Source organism: Scyliorhinus torazame, chromosome 14, assembly GCF_047496885.1.
Source record: "Scyliorhinus torazame isolate Kashiwa2021f chromosome 14, sScyTor2.1, whole genome shotgun sequence".
Taxonomy (NCBI): domain Eukaryota; kingdom Metazoa; phylum Chordata; class Chondrichthyes; order Carcharhiniformes; family Scyliorhinidae; genus Scyliorhinus; species Scyliorhinus torazame.
The window spans coordinates 123,406,459-123,426,213 of record NC_092720.1 but is presented as its reverse complement, the minus strand read 5'-3'; the positions used below and the strand labels follow the sequence as shown (position 1 = coordinate 123,426,213).

Sequence of the window (19,755 nt, the reverse complement as noted above, 5' to 3'; positions counted from 1 at the left end):
GCACCCGGAGGAAACCCACGCAGGCGCGGGAGAAGATGCAAGCTCCACATACACAGTGTGCGGAATTGAACCCGGGTCCTTGACGTTGTGAGGCAGCAGTGCTAACCGCTGCCATCATGTAGTTCTCTTTATAATTATGTTTGTAGTTCTGTATTTAGTTCTGAATGTAATAATCATCGCTTATTGTCACAAGGAGGCTTTAATGAAGTTACATTCTAAATGTAGTTCTGTGTCTGTAGTTCTGGGTATAGAGCTATGTTTGTGTGTAGTTATGTTTGTACATACAACATGTGATCAAATGCTGGTTTGATTGATGCTGCAGCTATCACTTTGATCCACTTCAAGTCGGTCGTGAAGCTTAGGGCCATTATATAGCACACTCACCTATCATATGATCGAATTTTAAATGAAACAATGGAAATGTTGCCAATCTATAAATCTCACCCATGCAGACCCCGGGCTATATGTCACACCCTTGCAGTTAAGCAACATAAACCCGTCACAAAAGTTCAACTGGGGCTTTGTGTTATGGTTCGTTGTTTGGAAGATTATTCAACACCCTAGTTGTTTTCCTATTTTTGTGGACTGATTTAAATTACAGCAGTATAAACTCCACCTCCAAAACAGGTACGTACATTCCTATTAAATAACTTAATATCTATAGTTAGCCTCCCCAGACAAACAAGGATAATCTGTTACACAAAGTTACTGCTCCCCAGTACAGATAAACCAGATTCAATGATGTCACAGCCTCCTCTCACTACTTGGTTGATACTATTGAGCACGTTGATACTATTACCAAGAGGATACATTTCTGGGCAATACTAAATTAATTCATAGAATCGTTGAATGAGATAGCAGAGTAAAAGTCCATTTGGCCCATCATACCTGTGACAACTCTTTGGTAGAACAATCAACATAATCCCACCACTTACCCCACTCTTTCCCCATAGCCCTGTAAATCCTTTCACCTAATTCTCTTTTGAAACTTATTACCACCCTTTCAGGCAGTGCACTCCAGGTCATAACAACTTGCTGTGTAAAAAATGTTTCCTTATGTTCACCTCTGATTATTTTGCCAAATACCTTAAATTTACGGCATGGTAGCATAGTAGTTCCAGGTTCAATTCACGACTTGGGTCACTGTCTGAGCAGAGTGTGGGCGTTCTCTCTGTGTCTGCGTGGGTTTCCTCCGGGTGCTCCGGTTTCCTCCCACAAATCCCAAAAGACGTGCTGTTAGGTGAATTGGACATTCTGAATTCTCCCACTGTGTACACGAACAGGCGGCGGAGTGTGACAACTAGGGGCTTTTCACAGTAACTTCATTGCAGTGTTGAAGTAAGCCTACTTGTGACAATAAAGATTATTAAATTAATTTGTGTCCTCTGGTTACCAGCCCTCCCTACCGCTCCTCATCTTACCAAAATTGATCACCGCTGTGGTGGTAGTGATACAGAGTGTCTTCGTTGCTGTAAGTTAGAAGAGAAATTAAGCCATACCATTAGCCCTTAATCAGTAACTACTGAAATCTTCTGGAAATGGGACGGGTGGATTGCGCTGGAGCTGGCAGGGACCTGATGCATTGCATTTCCACTTTCCTCACCAAATGTGTGGGCAGGCCTGGAGAATTGCACACTTGGAAGGAGTCACGGCTTCCTGATGCCTCAGTAACACAATTAGATTTTCAAAGGCACGGGAGGGGAGAACCAGAAAATCGTATGAGTCATCGCGTTTTACAGCATGGAAATAGGCTATTCTGCCCATTATGTCAGTGCCGGCCATTTTCCAGCACTTGGGCCGTAGCCTTATATGCTATGGCATTTCAAGTGCTCACCTAAATGTTAAGGGCTCCCGCATCCAACGCCCTTCAGGCAGTGAGTTCCTGACTCCAACCACTCTCTGGGTGAAAAGGTTTGTCCTCACATCCCCTCTGAACCACCTGCCCCTTACCTTAAATCTATGCCCCTGGTTATTGGCCCCTCCGCTAAGGGGTAAAGTTCCTTCCTACCCATCCTAGCTAAGCCCCTCATGATTTTATACACCTTGGGGCAGCCTTCTCTTCACCAAGGAAAACAACCCCAGCCTATCCAGTCTCTCTCAGTAGCTGAAAGGCTCCAGCCCAGGCAACATCCTGGTGATTCTCCTCTGCACCCTCTCTAGTGCAATCACTTCCTTCCTATAGTGTGTGGGCCAGTACTCTAGCTGTGGCCTAACCAGCATTTTATACAGCTCCATCATAACCTCTCTGCTCTTATATTGTATATCACGCCGCCAATTAATTGCTTGTTGAGCTCGTTAAGCAGGATGGGAAGCAGTGGTTAAGATTTTGAAATTGCCAGCATGGGGAAATGGAGGCACTGGGACACCTTTGAACATTGCTGTCACAAATACAGAGGGAAGCCATTCTTGCTTCACAGCTCCAGGGTCCCAGGTTCGATTCCGGCTTGGGTCACTGTCTGTGCGGAGTCTGCACATCCCGTGTGTGCGTGGGTTTCCTCCCACAGTCCAAAGATGTGCAAGTTAGGTGGATTGGCCATGATCAATTGCCCTTCCAAAATTGCCCTAAGTGTTGGGTGGGGTTGCTGGGTTATGGGGTTAGGGTGGAGGTGTTGACCTTGGGTAGGGTGCTCTTTCCAAGAGCCGGTGCAGACTCGATGGGCCGAATGGCCTCCTTCTGCACTGTAAATTCTATGATAATCACAGTGTGAAAAAGTTGTACACAAAGGGAGAGTGAAACTCAAGTTGCTTGTGCAGTGGCACTAAGTTGCCATCACCAGAGCTGAGAGGATTGATTTTGTGAGGAGAGAGTGTTAGGACTCCAGAGAGGACTTTGAGGCTGCTGGCATCCATGGCCACCTCCAGCCTGCTTGGAATGCCACACTGGCGCTTCCCTGGAGGGAAGAGTATAACTCCCCTGACCACCACAACCTTGATCAGCGCCTCAAAGGAGGAATTAGGAAAACATGGGGAGGCCCAAACCATTAATGGCCCTCTGTCCTCCCTGCTGATCTATTTCCAAAGGCAACGGCAAGCCCAGCCATGGCTCCCATTTATCTTTTAGATTATCCCTCCATGACTATCTCCAATGCCCCTAATTGGGCACTGACCTCACCTCCGAACCAATTAAGTGCTGCCACTTTGAAAACTAAGTTGTATCACTGCTGCTGATACAGGGTCAGGGCCTGGAAATGTTTCGGGAATTGGGTCCTCGCCTCGGAATAATAATTCGCCCATAACTATGGAAGTCGGACAACATTGTTTCATGGCTCTTATCGATCACTGTTGGAATGCATTCTCCGTGAATGGAGACCAGAGCTACTGAAGTAGTGTTAGGCTAGGGGTGGAATGGTTCATGCAGCAACAGTCTGCTTATCTCACCCACATAGCTGTTCTCTGAGCAACATTGAAATGAAGAGGAAAATGGACAGACCACAGGAAGAACGGAGCACTGTTCTCAATGGAGAATCAGCACCTCGGACTCTACCCAATTAGCCCCTCCAGGATTGTACCCAATGAAGAATCAGTTATTCCAACACTGTATCCAATGGGAAATTAGTTCTTCCAGTACTGTAACCAATGGTGAATCAGTTCCCCAGGACTGTACCCAATGGAGAATCAGTTCCATAGGACTGTACCCAATGGAGAATCAGTCCACCCAAGACTGTACTAAATGGAGAATCAGTTCCCCCAGGACTGTACCCACTGAATAATCAATTCCTCCAGCATTGTAAACAATGAAGAATCAAGGGCTGGATTATCCGCACCCCGATGCCGAAATCGCGTTTGGCAACAGAGCGGAGAATCCAGTTTCCCTCATGAAATCAGGATCGGCACCGGTTCCACGATTCTCCGCCCCCAAAAGGCAGCCTGTCAGGCCTGAGGCCTGCCCCGCTATTCTCTGCCCCCGACCAGCCGAACTCCCGACAGTGTGGACCACTCATGGTCCCACCGTCCGTGATACCTGCGTGGCTGCTGCGGACTTAGTCCGGGTCCACCACAGTCGGGGGAGGACCAATCGGAGGGCAGGGTGCCTCATTTGGGACTGGGTTTTTTTGTGCGGGCGGTCCGGATTGGGCGCGCGGCCAATCGGGGGCACTGTTTCCCCAGTCTGAGTCCGCCTTGGAGCACGCCATCCACATGCGCGGCCTGTACCCGGAAGTGCGGAGGGGGGGGTGGTATCGGCAGCTGAAGCTGCGAGCTCCACGACAGCTGCCTGCTAGCCCCCCGCAAGGCTGTGAATCTGTGGCCTTTTGATGTTAATTTTCCTGGCGTAAAAGATCGCAGTTTCCACAACGGCGTCGGGACATAGTCCCAAAAACAAAGAATTGAGCCCAAATTCTCCCAGGACTCTACCCCAGGAATGTCCGCAAAGGAGAAACAGCTCCTTGGACTGTAGATAAACGGGAATAAAAATCAAAAGGGTTGGATGAAAGTGAAGGGTAAGATTTAGATTACAAGATCTTTAGCAGTTTTTGAATAGAGCATTGTGAATGCTCTGGATATTAAGGAGGTAGTTCAGTTTCAGAAAGGCTCGGAGGGACCTTTGATGCAATATAAGACTGTCACACCTGAACAAATGCAATACTTCTTGTCCTTTTTTCTTATCAGGTCCATATTGGGAACAATCATTGCACCAGTGTCCATGTTCCCCGTTTACTGTATGCAACAAGATTTGTACCACTCCATTATTCTTGAGAACACTGCCTGTCATAATATACACCAGTATATCATGGTGCAGATACACAGACACTGATGGACACACAGCAAGACCAATCAACACACACAACACCGCAGCCAATCACCAGTTAGAACACACTCACTATAAAGACAGGGGGCATCAGAGTTCCCGCTCATTCGGGATGAAGCCTCCTAGAAGGACAGAGCTTACAGCTTACAGCACAGATCTTCACCATGTGCTGAGTGCATAGACTGGTTAGGACAGGCATAGGTTAACCCACAGTGAAAGTATGTTCAACAGTTTCTAACTTAATAAAATAGTGTTGCACTATTTTAAGTGATGGTGGCCTGTATGTGTTCCACGGATCCAGAACACCCAACACATCATGGTACCAAGAGTTGAGGGATATTAGAACTTCTTAGGCCTACCTGCAAGTGATCTGCCTTCCACCAGCATACAGCCATCCTGCAAAATGGACAGCGCCGCCCGCCGCCGCCGCTCCGCATCACTGGTAACCTAGGGGCCAACTGGAAGATATTCAAACAAGGCTTCCAGCTCTACCTTGAAGCCACAGACCGGGAAGCTGCCTCAGACACCAGGAAGATCGCTCTCTTCCTAACCACGGCCGGGGAACATGCCATCCACATTTTCAATTCTCTCACCTTGCTGATGATGAAGCGAAATCAAAATTCAAGACGGTCCTCCTCAAGTTTGACACTCACTGCAACATAGAGGTGAATGAAAGTTTTGAGCGCTATGTATTCCAACAGCGTTTGCAGGGTAAGGATGAACCTTTCCAGTCCTTTCTCACCCACCTCCGCATCCTTGCGCAGTCCTGTAATTACGGGCCCACCTCCGGCTCCATGACACGCGACCAGATCGTTTTCGGTGTTCAGTCGGACCCCCTACGCCAGCAGCTCCTCAAGGTAAAACAGCTCACCCTAGCGACCGCCAAGGAGACCTGCGTGCTACACGAACACGCCACTAGTCGGTATTCCCACATCCAAGCGGCTGAAACAGCGCTGCAAGGTCCCCACGAGGCAGAACGGGTCCAAGCAATCGAGCAACTCCAGGGCCTCAGCCTGGATGAGGGCGGCCATTTTGCGGATTCACGCGCTTGTGCGCACCGAACGAGGGGACGGCGACGTCGCCGAACGTACTGCGCAGGTAGGCACCATGTATGACCGCACCACGCATGCGCGGTGGCACAGCGAACGTACTGACGCTACAACGTGCGGCAACTGTCGCTCCGCCCACTTAAAGCGGCAATGCCCTGCCAAATCCCGACGATGCCTGAGATGTGGCAAACTTGGCCACGATGCTGCTTTATGCAGATCAGCTCAGCCTGCCAACTCATATCGCTCCAGCCAGCCTCACAGGAATGTCCAGGCCATTCAACCCACGGTCACCGAGTCCGATGCGGACCTACTACCCGATATTGACACCGAGGACCCGAAGGCGCCTTTGCGAGTAGGTATCGTTACAAAAAACAGGGTGTCCCTGAAGCAAAGAATCCAGCCTCTATATGTATATAGCATCGATCCAGACGATGAGTGGTGTGCCACCCTTACGGTCAATCGGTCCCAAATACGATTCCGCCTGGACACTGGTGCCTCCGCCAATCAGGTCTGACCTCCAAAGCCTTTGTGTCAAACCAGCCATCCTCCCATCAGCCTGCCAGCTATTAGATTATAATGGCAATGCCATTGCTGCCAGTGGCTCGTGCCAACTTGAAGTGACGCACAGGTCACTCAAAGCCATCCTTCCCTTTGAAATCGTGGGCTCCTCGAAAGCCTCCCTGCTTGGTGCGCAGGCATGCAAGCTGTTGAACCTAGTTCAGAGAGTTCACTCTCTCTCCTGCTGACACGTCTGCCTTTCAGGACACCGACTTCAGGGCGCAGCTCGATGCCATTATCAACCAGTACCACAACGTCTTCGAGGGCATGGGCACGCTCCCGTACACCTACAAGGTTTTATTAAAACCGAATGCCACGCCTGTAGTGCACGCACCTCGCAGGGTCCCAGCACCCCTTAAGGACTGCCTTAAGCAACAGCAATAGGACCTCCAGAACCAAGGAGTGATTTCCAAAGTCACGGAAGCGACCGACTGGGTTAGTTCCATGGTATGTGTAAAAAAGCCTTCCGGCGAATTGAGAATTTGCATTGATCCCAAGGATCTAAATCGCAATATCATGAGGGAGCATTATCCAATTCCCAAGCGCGAAGAGCTCACATGTGAGATGGCTCGCACCAAGCTCTTCAACAAACTCGACGCCTCAAAAGGATTCTGGCAAATCCAGCTCGATAAATACAGCAGGAAACTTTGCACATTTAATATCCCCTTTGGCAGATGGATGCCGTTTGGGATCATATCTGCTTCAGACGTGTTCCATAGGATTATGGAACAAATGATGGAAGGCATTGAAGGTGTTCGCGTCTATGTCGATGACATAATCATTTGGTCCACCACCCCGCAGGAGCATGTTAGTCGCCTCCAGCGCGTATTCAGCCGAAAACATGAGCACGGCTTCCGCCTCAACAGGGCCAAATGCTCTTTTGGTCAGACAGAACTCAAGTTTCTGGGGGACCACATCTCCCAATTGGGTGTGCAGCCGGAAGCGGACAAGGTAGCTGCCATCAAAGCTATGAAAACACCAGAGGACAAGAAGGAGGTCCTCCGATTTCTGGGCATGGTCACTTTTTTAGGGAAATTCATCCCTAACCTCGCCTCTCATACCGCGGCTCTCAGGAACCTGGTCAGGAAGACTACAGACTTCCAATGGCTCCCTGCCCACGAGCGGGAATGGAGAGAGCTCAAAATAAAACTGACCACGGCCCCAGTCTGAGCTTTCTTTGATCCAGCAAAGGAGGCCAAAATTTCGACCGATGCCAGTCAATCCCACATTGGGGCAGTGCTCCTTCAACGTGATGAGGCCTCATCATGGGCCCCCGTTGCATATGCATCACGTGCGATGACTGCCAAGGAGCAGCGCTACGCGCAGATAGAAAAGGAGTGCCTGGGCCTTCTGACCGGTGTGGTTAAGTTTCACAATTATGTGCACGGACTTCCTCAATTCCCCGTCGAGACCGACCATCTCCCGCTGGTCAATATAATACAGAAAGACTTGAACGACATGATGCCTCGCCTCCAGCGTATTCTTCCCAAGCTCCGGCGATATGACTTCCAGCTGGTATACACCTCAGGCAAAGACCTCATCATTGCTGACGCTCTCTCCAGGGCAGTCAACACTCCATGTGACACAGCGGGATTTGTCTGCCAGGTTGACACCCATGTGGCATTCGCGGCCTCCAATCTACCTGCCACGGATGAACGCCTCGTCCAAATTCGCCGCGAGACGCGGCTGACCCCTTGCTACAGTGTGTCATGCGCCACCTAACAGACGGGTGGCTCAAGGGCCAATGCCCTCAGTTCTATAATGTCAGAGATGATCTGGCGGTAGTAGACGGGGTTCTTCTAAAACTGGACCGCATTGTCATCCCGCATAGCATGCGCCAGCTTGTCCTGGAACAACTACACGAGGGCCACCTTGGCGTGGAAAAGTGCCGCCGACGGGCCAGAGAGGCAGTGTACTGGCCCAGCATTAATGAGGACATAGCCAACACAGTGCTCAACTGCCCCACTTGTCAGCGCTTCCAGCCAGCCCAACCACGTGAGACCCTGCAGCCCCATGAGTTGGTCACGTCACCATGGATCAAGGTGGGCAGCGACCTGTTCCACGCGCTGGGTAGAGACTATGTCCTAATCGTGGACTACTTCTCGAATTAACCGGAAGTGATACGGTTGCATGACCTCACCTCGTCTGCAGTCATTCGTGCTTGTAAAGAAACCTTTGATCGACACGGCATCCCGCTCACGGTTATGCCGGACAATGGCCCCCGCTTCGCCAGCCAGGAATGGTCCAACTTTGCCAGGCGGTACATTTGCCCATGTGACGTCCAGTCCCCTGTACCCCCAATCCAACGGCAAAGTAGAGAAGGGGGTACATATAGTCAAACGGCTCCAATGCAAGGCTGCCGATGCTGGGTCTGATTTCTACCTTGCCTTCCTGGCCTATCGCTCCGCCCCACTGTCCACTGTCCTGTCGCCAGCCCAGTTACTCATGGGTCGTACCCTGAGGACGACGATGCCGTCCATCCATGTCCCAGACCTCGACCACGTTCTGGTCCGTCGCCGGATGCAGCTGTCTCGTGCACAGCACAAGGCGGCTCATAACTCCCGTGCAGCTGATCTCCCGGCTCTGGCTCCAGATGACAACGTGTTGACATCTTCCGGATGGTGGCTGGTCTGCAACCACTGTTGTCCTTCGGCAGGTGGCCCCCCGCTCCTTCCTGGTTCGTCTACCGGATGGCTCTATTCTGCGCCGCAATCGACGCACCCTACGTCTTGTTCCACGCTCGCCACGTGATCCTCCACTGTCGCCTCGCCCTCCTGCTGACCCTGACACGGACTATGCAGAGCTCCCTGTCACTCTGAATCCCCCTGACAGTCCAGCCAGCTCCTGAACCGGCGGCTCTCGACCCACCCTTGAGGTGGTCAACCAGAATTTGTCGCCCACCTCAGAGACTTAATTTATGAACTTTGCAGACTTATGGACTCTCTGAATTGTTTCGTTGCTTTGTTTGATCATTTCCTGGGGCGACATTCTCCGACCCCCCCGCCGGGTCGGAGAATCGCTGGGGGCTGGCGTGAATCCCGCCCCCGCCGGTTGCCGAAGTCTCCGGCACCGGATATTCGGCGGGGGCGGGAATCGCGCCGCGCCGGTTGGCGGGCCCCCCTGCTCGATTCTCCGGCCCGGATGGGCCAATTCCCGCCGATAAATTGCCTGTCCCGCCGGCGTAAATTAAATCACCTACCTTACCGGCTGGACAAGGCGGCGTGGGCGGGCTCCGGGGTCCTGGGGGGGGCGCGGGGCGATCTGACCCCGGGGGGTGCCCCCACGGTGGCCTGGCCCGCGATCGGGGCCCACCGATCCGTGGGCGGGCCTGTGCCATGGGGGCACTCTTTCCCTTCATGGCGGAGGTGGAAGAGACTCCCTCCACTGCGCATGCGTGGGAAACTGTCAGCGGCCGCTGACGCTCCCGCGCATGCGCCGCCCGGAGATGTCATTTCCGCTCCAGCTGGCGGGGCAACAAAGGCCGTTTCCGCCAGCTGGCGGGGTGGAAATTCCTCCGGCGTCGGCCTAGCCCCTCAATGTTGGGGCTCGGCCCCAAAAGATGCGGAGCATTACGCACCTTTGGGGCGGCGCGATGCCCATCTGATTGGCGCCGTTTTGGGCGCCAGTCGGCGGACATCGCGCCGTTTCCGGAGAATTTTGCCCCTGGTTTGTATATAGTGTTGGTCTCGTTATTCTTGTTGCATACTGCTTCTCTGCACCAGGCACCTTCCCATTAAATAGCTTAATTCTCATGTACGTAGTCCTGTAAATATGTCTTCGCACCCCACACGTAGTTAGGAACATTCTCACCATACATTATTTATTGCCACACGCATACATTCTTTTATAAAAGGGGGGATGTCATAATATACACCAGTATATCATGGTGCAGACACACACACACTGATGGACACACAGCAAGACCAATCAACACACACAACACCGCAGCCAATCACCAGTTAGAGCACACTCACTATAAAGACAGGGGTTCCCGCTCATTCGGGGTGCAGCCTCCTGGAAAGACAGAGCTTACAACTTACAGCACAGATCTTCACCATGCGCTGAGTGCATAGACTGGTTAGGACAGGCATAGGTCTTTAGTTTAATCTAACATCGTGTTAACCCACAGTGAAAGTAGTGCAACAGTTTCTAAATTAATAAAATAGTGTTGTACTATTTTAAGTGTTGGTGGCCTGTATGTGTTCCACGGATCCAGAGCACCCAACACATCACTGCCCTGATGTAGAGTGGTATTATTACCCCTTTGCTCCTGATAACACTACCACTGTATACAATATATAAGAAATGGTGAACTAATATCTTTACTGTATCATGTGTAAATATTATCATTGAGATTTTAATTGAATATGTCTCTCTCTTTCAGGATAACAAAGGAGTGTCTCATTGCACTAAGTGAACAGGTAAAGCCATGGTGCTGATACTAGGACGGCGGATTAACAGGGACGAAAGTCATTTTTGTGACTCACCCGTGACCAAACGCAAAGTCTTTGAAGTGGACCAGAAGCCCATAGTGAACCAAGACATTTTTGACTTCTCCTTGGGCCCATCCCATGCCGAGAGCATCCTGGAGATGCTGAACGAGTTCAGGGACAGCCGCCTCTTCACTGATGTGGTTATCTGCGTGGAGGGTCGTGAGTTCCCCTGCCACCGAGCCATCCTCTCCTCCTGCAGCAGCTACTTCAGGGCCATGTTCTGCAATGACCACCGCGAGAGCAGGGAGATGCTGGTTGAGATCAACGGAATCTTTGCCAGTGCCATGGACCAGTTCCTGCAGTATGTCTACACGGGAAAGGTGAGGATCACCACGGACAATGTGCAATACCTCTTCGAGACATCCAGCCTCTTCCAGATCAGCGCCATCCGCGATGCCTGTGCCAAGTTCTTGGAGGAGCAGCTTGACCCCTGCAACTGCCTGGGCATCCAGAAGTTTGCGGACACCCACTCCCTGAAGTCACTGCACTCCAAGTGCAGAGGCTTCGGCCTGCAGACGTTCTCCGAGGTTGCCCTGCACGAGGAGTTCCTGGGACTGGAGAAGGATGAGCTTATCGATTATGTCTCCAGTGACGATCTGGTCATCGGCAAGGAAGAAATGGCATACGAGTCGGTGATGCGTTGGATCTATCATGACATTGACCGCAGGAGGCCCATAATGAAGGAGCTGCTAACTCACGTCAGGCTCCCCCTCTTGCATCCCAATTACTTTGTGCAGACGGTGGAAGGGAACCAGCTACTCCAGAACTCTCCTGACTGCTACCAACTCCTGCATGAGGCTAGGAGGTACCATGTGCTGGGCAATGAGATGATGTCACCACGGACAAGGCCTCGCAGGTGGGAACAAGTACCAGGCTCCCTTGTTTGAAATGCCCCCAAATTCACCATGTTCTCTTTTTCTTCATTCTTTTATGGGATGTGGGCATCGCTGGCAAGACCTAGCCTTGAACCAGTTTGCAAGTCCATTTCAGGGGGCAGTTAAGAGTCAACCACATTGTGTGAGTCTGGAGTTACACGTAGGCGAGACCAAGTAAGGATGGCAGATTTCCTTCCTGAAAGGGCATTAGTGAACCAGATGTATTTTTACAATGACTTCATGGTCGTCATTAGACGTTTAATTCCAGAATCTTGCTGAATTCATATTTCACCACCTGCCCTGGTGGGATTCGAACCTAGGTCTCCAGAGCAGTACACTGGGTTTCTGGATTACTCGTCCAGGCATGATACCACTGCACCACTGACTCCCCTGTCGTGTGATAAGCTGACTGGAGGCCTAACCATGGCAGAATTATTTGGGTGGCCACTCGTTAGATGGGGAATGAGGCTGAAAGTATCCATATAATGAGTAGATGTGGAGATCTGTGATATATGTGGTTAGATCTTGTTGGTCCAGTTCCGGACACATGGACCCATCTAAATCAGATACACTCTTATTAATTGGCTGTAATTTGGTAACTCGGTCTAAATGGCGTATAGCTGGTACATCATAAAATCCCTACAGTGCAGAAGGGGTACATTCAACCCATTGAGTCAGCACCCACCCTCCGAAAGAGCACCCTACCTTGGCCCACTCCCTATCCCACATAACCTGCACATCTTTGAACACTAAGGGGTACTTTAGCATGGGTAATCCACCTCTTTGGACTATGGCAGGAAACCGGAGCACCCGGAGGAAACCCACGCAGACACGAGGAGAAGGTGCAAACTCCACACAGAGTCACCCAAGGGCGAAATTGAACTGGGTCCCTGGTGCTGTGAGGCAGCAGTGTTAACCACTCTGCCACCGTGCCGCCCTATGCATAAGGTTTGGGTTGGAATTGGGCTGCCAGTGTTTAAAAGACCTCATAATGGGAATGCAGGAAACACTGATCTTCCCTCCCAACACCCCACCTCAGTCACAGAGATGTTTCAGAATAGTACTGCTCACTGAGGAGAGATGTGCCACGTGCCATTTCATCACCTTATTATCTCTCAAGTTTAATGGGGACATTGGCGTAGACTAACTTGGATTTGTGCAGTGTCCACATGTCCACTCTTGGCCTATAGGTGTTTTGTAGTAGTTTGCTATCCAGTGTGAGTACTCATCCTAACCTTTGTCTTTTGCTCCTCCTCCCCACAGGTCCACGGGTCACTCCGAGGTTATTGTGGTGGTGGGAGGCTGTGAGCGAGTGGGAGGCTTCAATCTGCCTTACACTGAATGCTATGACCCAATGACTGGAGAGTGGAAATCGCTGGCTAAACTCCCAGAGTTCACCAAATCTGAATATGCTGTCTGCGCCCTGAGGAATGACATTCTTGTGTCAGGTAAGTGAATCCATGTACAGAGATTGAATGGGTCAGGCACACTGTGTGACTGGGTGGAACAGAGCGTCAGGCACTGCCCTTTCACACAGTGGGACTGGGTAGGACAGTGGGTCAGGCACTGCCCTTTCACACAGTGGGACTGGGTAGGACAGTGGGTCAGACACTGTCCTTTCACACTCTGGGACTGGGTGGGACAGTGGGTCAGGCACTGCCCTTTCACACAGTGGGACTGGGTAGGACAGTGGGTCAGGCACTGCTCTTTCACACTGTGGGACTGGGTGGAACAGAGGGTCAGGCACTGCCCTTTCACGCTCTGGGACGGGGACAGTGGGTCAGACACTGTCCTTTCACACAGTGGGACTGGGTAGGGCAGAGGGTCAGGCACTGCCCTTTCACACTCTGGGACGGGGACAGTGGGTCAGACACTGTCCTTTCACACTCTGGAACTGGGTGGAACAGAGGGTCAGGCACTGCCCTTTCACACTCTGGGACTGGGTGGGGCAGTGGGTCAGACACTCCTTTCACACTGGGACTGGGTGGGACAGTGGGTCAGACACTGCCCTTTCACACAGTGGGACTGGGTAGGACAGTGGGCCTGACACTCGCCTTTCACACTCTGGGACTGGCTGGGACAGTGGGTCAGACACTGTCCTTTCTCACTCTGGGACTGGGTGGGACAGTGGGTCAGACACTGTCCTTTCACACTCTGGGACTGGGTGGGACAGTGGGTCAGACACTACCTTTCACACTCTGGGGCTAGGTGGGACAGTGGGTCAGACACTGTCCTTTCACACTCTGGGACTGGGTAGGACAGTGGGTCAGACACTGTCCTTTCACACTCTGGGACTGGGTAGGACAGTGGGTCAGGCACTGCCCTTTCACACTTTGGGTCTGGGTGGAACAGTGGGTCAGGCACTGTCCTTTCACACTCTGGGACTGGGTGGGACAGTGGGTTAGACACTGCCCTTTCACACTCTGGGACTGGGTGGGACAGTGGGTCAGACACTGTCCTTTCTCACTCTGGGACTGGGTGGGACAGTGGGTCAGACACTGTCCGTTCACACTCTGGGACTGGGTGGGACAGTGGGTCAGACACTGTCCTTTCACACTCTGGGACTCCCTTTCAACCCCTTTACCCCTCTTTTAACTTATTTTCACTCTCTTTATTAGCACCTTGTCTGCCTACTCTCTGAATTGACACTTGCTCTTTCCCTGCCACTCACTACCATCGCATTTCTCTCACCCTGCCTGTTTGTCTCTCTCTCCCCCTCAGTGTCTATACTGCTTGCTCTCCCTGCTCCCTCTGCTTCACCTTCTCTGACCTTCCCTTCCTCTTATCTTCACCCTCCTCGTTCCAGCTGACCTCGCTCCCATTCTTTCCCTCCCTCTCATACACACATGTCCTTAACAGTAGCTAAGGAGAACACACTGTTCTCAACTTCCAAATGACCACTTCCCGTGGGCAGGAGGTGGGGAGGGTGAGTCCACTGACCACTCAGTGGAGGTGGGTGGAGGCCTGAAACATTTTAGTGGTTGTACCTCATCTGCATTGCAACAGCAAACTGCTCAGAAGAAGCAAGAAATTTGGTCAGCAGCCCGGGAAGCCGAGCAGGTGCAGGGGCAATATGGTGTTGGGGTTGGGGCAAGAAGAGGCAATCCACGGAGAGGATCAGTTCATTGAAGATGGAGATTGATTCACAAACTGGAACAAGAATGCTCTAACTGGCAGACAAAAGATCATTTTAAATTTCTCCTGTGAGCTGCTTCCTACGATTTTTGAAAAGGCACATTACACTGTGGTGAAGCAGTATTTAGACTCTTCTTATCTTGGCCGCACCATCATGGAGCCTTGGAGAACACATTTTCAGTTCAAATCCCAGTTCCCATTAAAAGTCTTATCTCTGATTGTTGGTGCTCTGGTTTCAATGGGATCCACCAATAACGCAACACTGCTAAGAAGTCATTTCCTTCTCCATGACAATGGCTGCACCAATCAGAGGCCACTTTTGTCAACCAATCAGCACCCCTTTTCTGATGCAGCATAAATTGTTGTTCCCTTTTGAATTTTGGCCTTCTTGCATCTGTCCTGATGAGTGCACAAATGAAAAGCTTCGCCAGCGTGTCTCTTTGTTTCCGGGGATGCCAGTTGTGTACGGCCACATCTATGTGTTTCTGTGTGAATTCACGCCACAGTCTCAGAACGGATCCGTGGCCAGGATTCTCCGATATCGCGGCCAAGTGTTGACGTCGGCGTCAAAACCGGTGTGAGCGGCGCCGGCGTCAATGGGCCTCCAGGCCCAGTAAGTCTCCTGTTCTTCGGGGGCTAGATCGGCGCCGGAGTTACGACAAAATATGAACCATGAACCATGTATCCCGGATCGTGAATCGAATCCTGACATGATACAAATGGTTCATGCTGGGGGAGGATAAACAGAAAAATAGGCGTCCCAAATCCCACTTGGTGCTTTTACCTCAGGTGTGGATGGCAAAGAAAGGGAAATGACCAGCAATAACTGAAGATGTTTGGGGGCGGCAGAGTGTTTAGCACTGCTGCCTCACAGCTCCAGGGTCCCGGGTTCAATTCCGGCCTCGTGTGACTGTGTGGAGTTTGCACTTTCTCCCCGTGTCTGCGGGGGTTTCCTCCGGGGGCTCCGGTTTCCTCCCACAGTCCAAAGATGTGCAGGTGAGGTGGATTGGCCATGATAAATTACTCCTTAGTATTCAAAAGGTTAGGTGGGGTTACTGGATTACAGGGCCAAGACCAGAAATTCCCATCTGAGGTCAACAGATCTTTCAATGGCCCGTCAAACTTTCCGTCCCACCTGCAATGATTCCCACAACAGGCGGGACCGGAAAATGTATCCCTTTATGTTGTACTGACAATGTAGCACAAGAATGCATTTCACTATGAATCTACTAGCCTTGTGACTGAACATAATCGTTGAAGATTGTATAATATTTCTTATCATCTTCTTCACTTCTTCCATGGGTAATGGAGACCTAACACAGGTTTCTTCCACAGTCCAGATGAGGCCCATGGGCTCCTCAAAAATCCAGCAAAGACCCATCTCCAGTCAAATGAAGGCCTGAGACTAACAATAGTGAATAGGCCATTTCTTTACTTGAAGTCCCAAGGCAATAAAACCATAGCACAAGCTCTATTTCTAGCCTAACCTCAAGCCTGGTGTTTAGTTTCACGCTTTGTGTTTAACAGGTGGCAGAATCAACAGTCGTGATGTGTGGATGTACAACTCCCAGCTGAACATCTGGATGCGAGTAGCATGTTTAAACAAAGGCAGGTGGCGCCACAAGATGGCTGTCCTTCTTGGCAAGGTAACAAGAGATTTTAAGCCAACCAGAATTTTTAACTCTAATTTTGCTAAACACCAAATAAAAAAACAAACACCTTTCAAACATTTAATTTTTTCAATTAAACGCAATTTGAGAGTTAATTCAAAAGAGATGATTATTCAAAGAAATTATTGTTGTAGTGAATGATAGTTGTTTGAACCTGTCTCTTTCAAAAACAGCTCTGAACGAGCTCCTTTAATGGCTGTGTGGGACGTGCACTGACTAGTAAAGTAACAGGCGAGATGATCGACTGCTGGTTTTCAGTTTGTGCCTTGCCCCCTACCCAGTATCTTTACTATCTCCTCCAGTGATACTATCCTGTTCCCTCCAAACTCACTATTCCGTCAACTCTGGTCTCTTGTGCAGTCCGCCCCCTACAGTCATGGGAGTGTCTTCAGCCACCTAGGCCTACTTTCTGCATTGCCTCTCTAAATACGTCCACCTGTCTTAAAACTCATCTTTTCAGCCATGTTTTTGTCATTTGATACCTTCAAGACTATGATCAATTTAGGCCTCAAAAATGAAAGGTGTATCACATGCTAGCTCATAGAACGGTTGGAGTGAATGAAGAGAAGATATCCGGGAATGATTCCCATGGCAGTGCAGATCCAGGCATTAATTAGAACGAGAACAGGACAGGTTGGACCAACCTTAACATGGACAGGCAACTCCTTGGAATCCTCACTAACATTATGTCAGCTCTTAGCTGGTGTGCTAGAGTGCCATTTCTGTAGCATCTTTCACAACCGCAGCATGTCACAAAGTGTTTTAATCAATGAAGTATCATTGAAGTGTCGTGACTGATGTTGGAAACATGGGCAGTCGCAAACAGCAATGTGATTGACCCGATAATGCGTTTTTGTGATTTTGGTTGAGGGATAAATATTGGCCAGGCCAGCCTGGATACCTCCACTGCTCTTCTTCAAAACTCAAAGCCTGGAGTTGGGAGTTATATGGAGAGGAGAAAAGCGTCTTTTACACTGCAGCAAGTACTTTTCAAATGGTGACAACAAAATTAACTGTGCTCTGTCAGTTTAAACATGTGAATTCTGTGCGGTGATGGTGCTCTCACAGTGCCAGGATTTTGACAAAGCGACAATAAGGGAACGGCGATGTAGTTCCAGATCAGGCTGGTGTGTGACTTGGAGTGGAACTTGAGGATGGTCGCCCTTCCCTTTAGGCAGAGGAGGTCTTGGGTTTGAAGTGTGCTGCTGAAGACCCCTTGATCAGTTGTAACACTGGACCACGTAGAAAGACATAGGAGGACAATGGGTTTTTAAGCTGGCATTCCTTGATTCAGCTGCAGAGTAGGGGGAAAATATAGTTTTACAATAAGCTCACTTGTCACCTTTGCCTTTTATTAGCCCCTAATTTCTGCTGCTGTTTCCCTATTAATTCCAGTGAACCCATATCGGCATTAGGGAAGCTGAATTGAAGGGAGAATCAAGGGCGGGATTCTTTGGTCTGCCAGCCACGTGTTCCTCGGTAGCGCACCCTCGTTGGTAGCGGGATTCTCCGCTCCCACCACCTTCCAATAGGATTTCCCATTATGGCCACCCCACGCCGCCAGGAAGCCCGTGGGCATGGGTGCGCTGCAGGAGAAACAGAGAACCCTGCCCCCCAGTTCTTTTGGCCCATGCTCCCATTGAGTACAGAATGTGTGATTAGGATAGATACCCTGACATTACATAGGATTATACATGATAAATGGCACAGAAATTAGCCATTCAACCCATCCAGTCAATGCCAGTGCACTGAAACCTCCTCTTAAATTTCCTCATCTACATTTACTATTGTAACCCTCTATTCTCTTCTCCCTCATATGCTTGATTAGCTTCCCCTTAAACACATCCATACAATTTGTTTCAATCACTCTGTGGTAGGGAGTTCCACAATTTCACGGCTCTGGGTAAAGACCAAGGTGGTGGTTCTGGGCCAGGAATTACAAATCAAGAAACCTGGTGCTTCAAACCTCACCCTGCAGAATTGTGAGATTAAGTAGGTGGGTTAACGTGGGTTTCCTCCACAGTCCAAGGATGTGCAGGTTAAGTGGATTGGCCATGTTAAGTTGACCTTAGGTTGGGTGGGGTTACGGGGATGGGGAGGAGGTGTGGCTTAAATTGGGTGCTCTTTACAAGAGCCGATGCAGACTCGATGGGCTGAATGGCTCCTTCCGCACTGTAAATTCTATGATCTATAAGTATATATCTGCTCATCCGTGGCTGATACCAGCAAAAAAGAGATCAGGAAAGATTTTGTTTCATCATAAAAACCTAACTGTTTCAGTAATGTCCTTTCTTGGGCATCTCCCCTCCTGGGGCTGGCATACATGTAACATCACTCCTCCACTATCTGATTAACCGTCTAACACTGTCTTCAAGGGGCCCAGGTGTATCACCTGCCATCCGCAGAGCACTTAAACCGTGGCAGCTTGTGCTGCTTGCAAAACCGGCCCCTTCATCTCCACTTCCTGTTGGGAAAACAATACCAGGGAGAACAAGTGTGCATTAGAGGGTTAAGACCTGCTGTTGCGAAGTGGGAGCCCGCAGCTGACCATGGATTGAGTAGCCCTGCCTTATCCACTGCTCCCCGACCATACTCCTCCTGGTCAACCTGCTTCCCTGCGCTGGTCCCAGTTCAGAAAGCAGCAGGGAGTTTCTCGCTGGTTGTTGTGAGCAGGTCGTTGCAGGTTCAGTAAGTGAAGAGGCCGGAGCTAATTAAGGTTTGAAAGGAAAACCTCAACACCTAGCAACGGGTGTGCCAAAGGTTCCCTGATAGGCTTCTGCAACATCCAATTGTACGTGTTAAATCATCTGGAATATTCTAGTTTCTTTCAGGGACATGGGTTATGTAAACCTGAAACACCAATTAGTTCAAACCAGTTACCATGGCTTAGAAAACTATAATGATAGTTTTTTTTAACGTATCAGCACCAAGGTAATATAATAACTGTTTAGACAATAGCACACATAAATTTATCCTTACCTTCTTTGTTCAGCATTGGCTGTTTGTCAGCTAGTCCTCGTCTCTCTCTCTGCACTGTTTTGACAATACATTGGGCGGGTTTCTCCATTTCTGACGCGAAGTGTTGACGCCAACGCAGAATTCGTGGACTTTCACAACAGAAAAACTGGCGCTATTGTGCGGCCCGTGGTGCACTGGTTAGCACTGCTGCCTCACGGCGCTGAGGACCCAGGCTCAACTCCGGTCCCGGGTCACTGTCCATGTGGAGTT

At 50.2% G+C, this 19,755-nt stretch overlaps 1 protein-coding gene across 3 annotated transcripts in view; it reads left to right on the top strand.

Moving 5' to 3' along the window:
* The window catches only part of klhl24a (kelch-like family member 24a), a 34,608-nt gene that overhangs the window by 2,637 nt on the left and 12,216 nt on the right, over positions 1-19,755 (top strand). For all 3 annotated transcript variants that reach the window (XM_072474761.1, XM_072474760.1, XM_072474762.1), the window contains exons 2-4: positions 10,739-11,703; positions 12,986-13,170; positions 16,385-16,503. In XM_072474761.1, coding sequence (XP_072330862.1) covers positions 10,784-11,703; positions 12,986-13,170; positions 16,385-16,503 — 1,224 coding nt within the window. In that variant the 5' untranslated portion in view covers positions 10,739-10,783. The remainder of the gene's footprint in view (positions 1-10,738; positions 11,704-12,985; positions 13,171-16,384; positions 16,504-19,755) is intronic.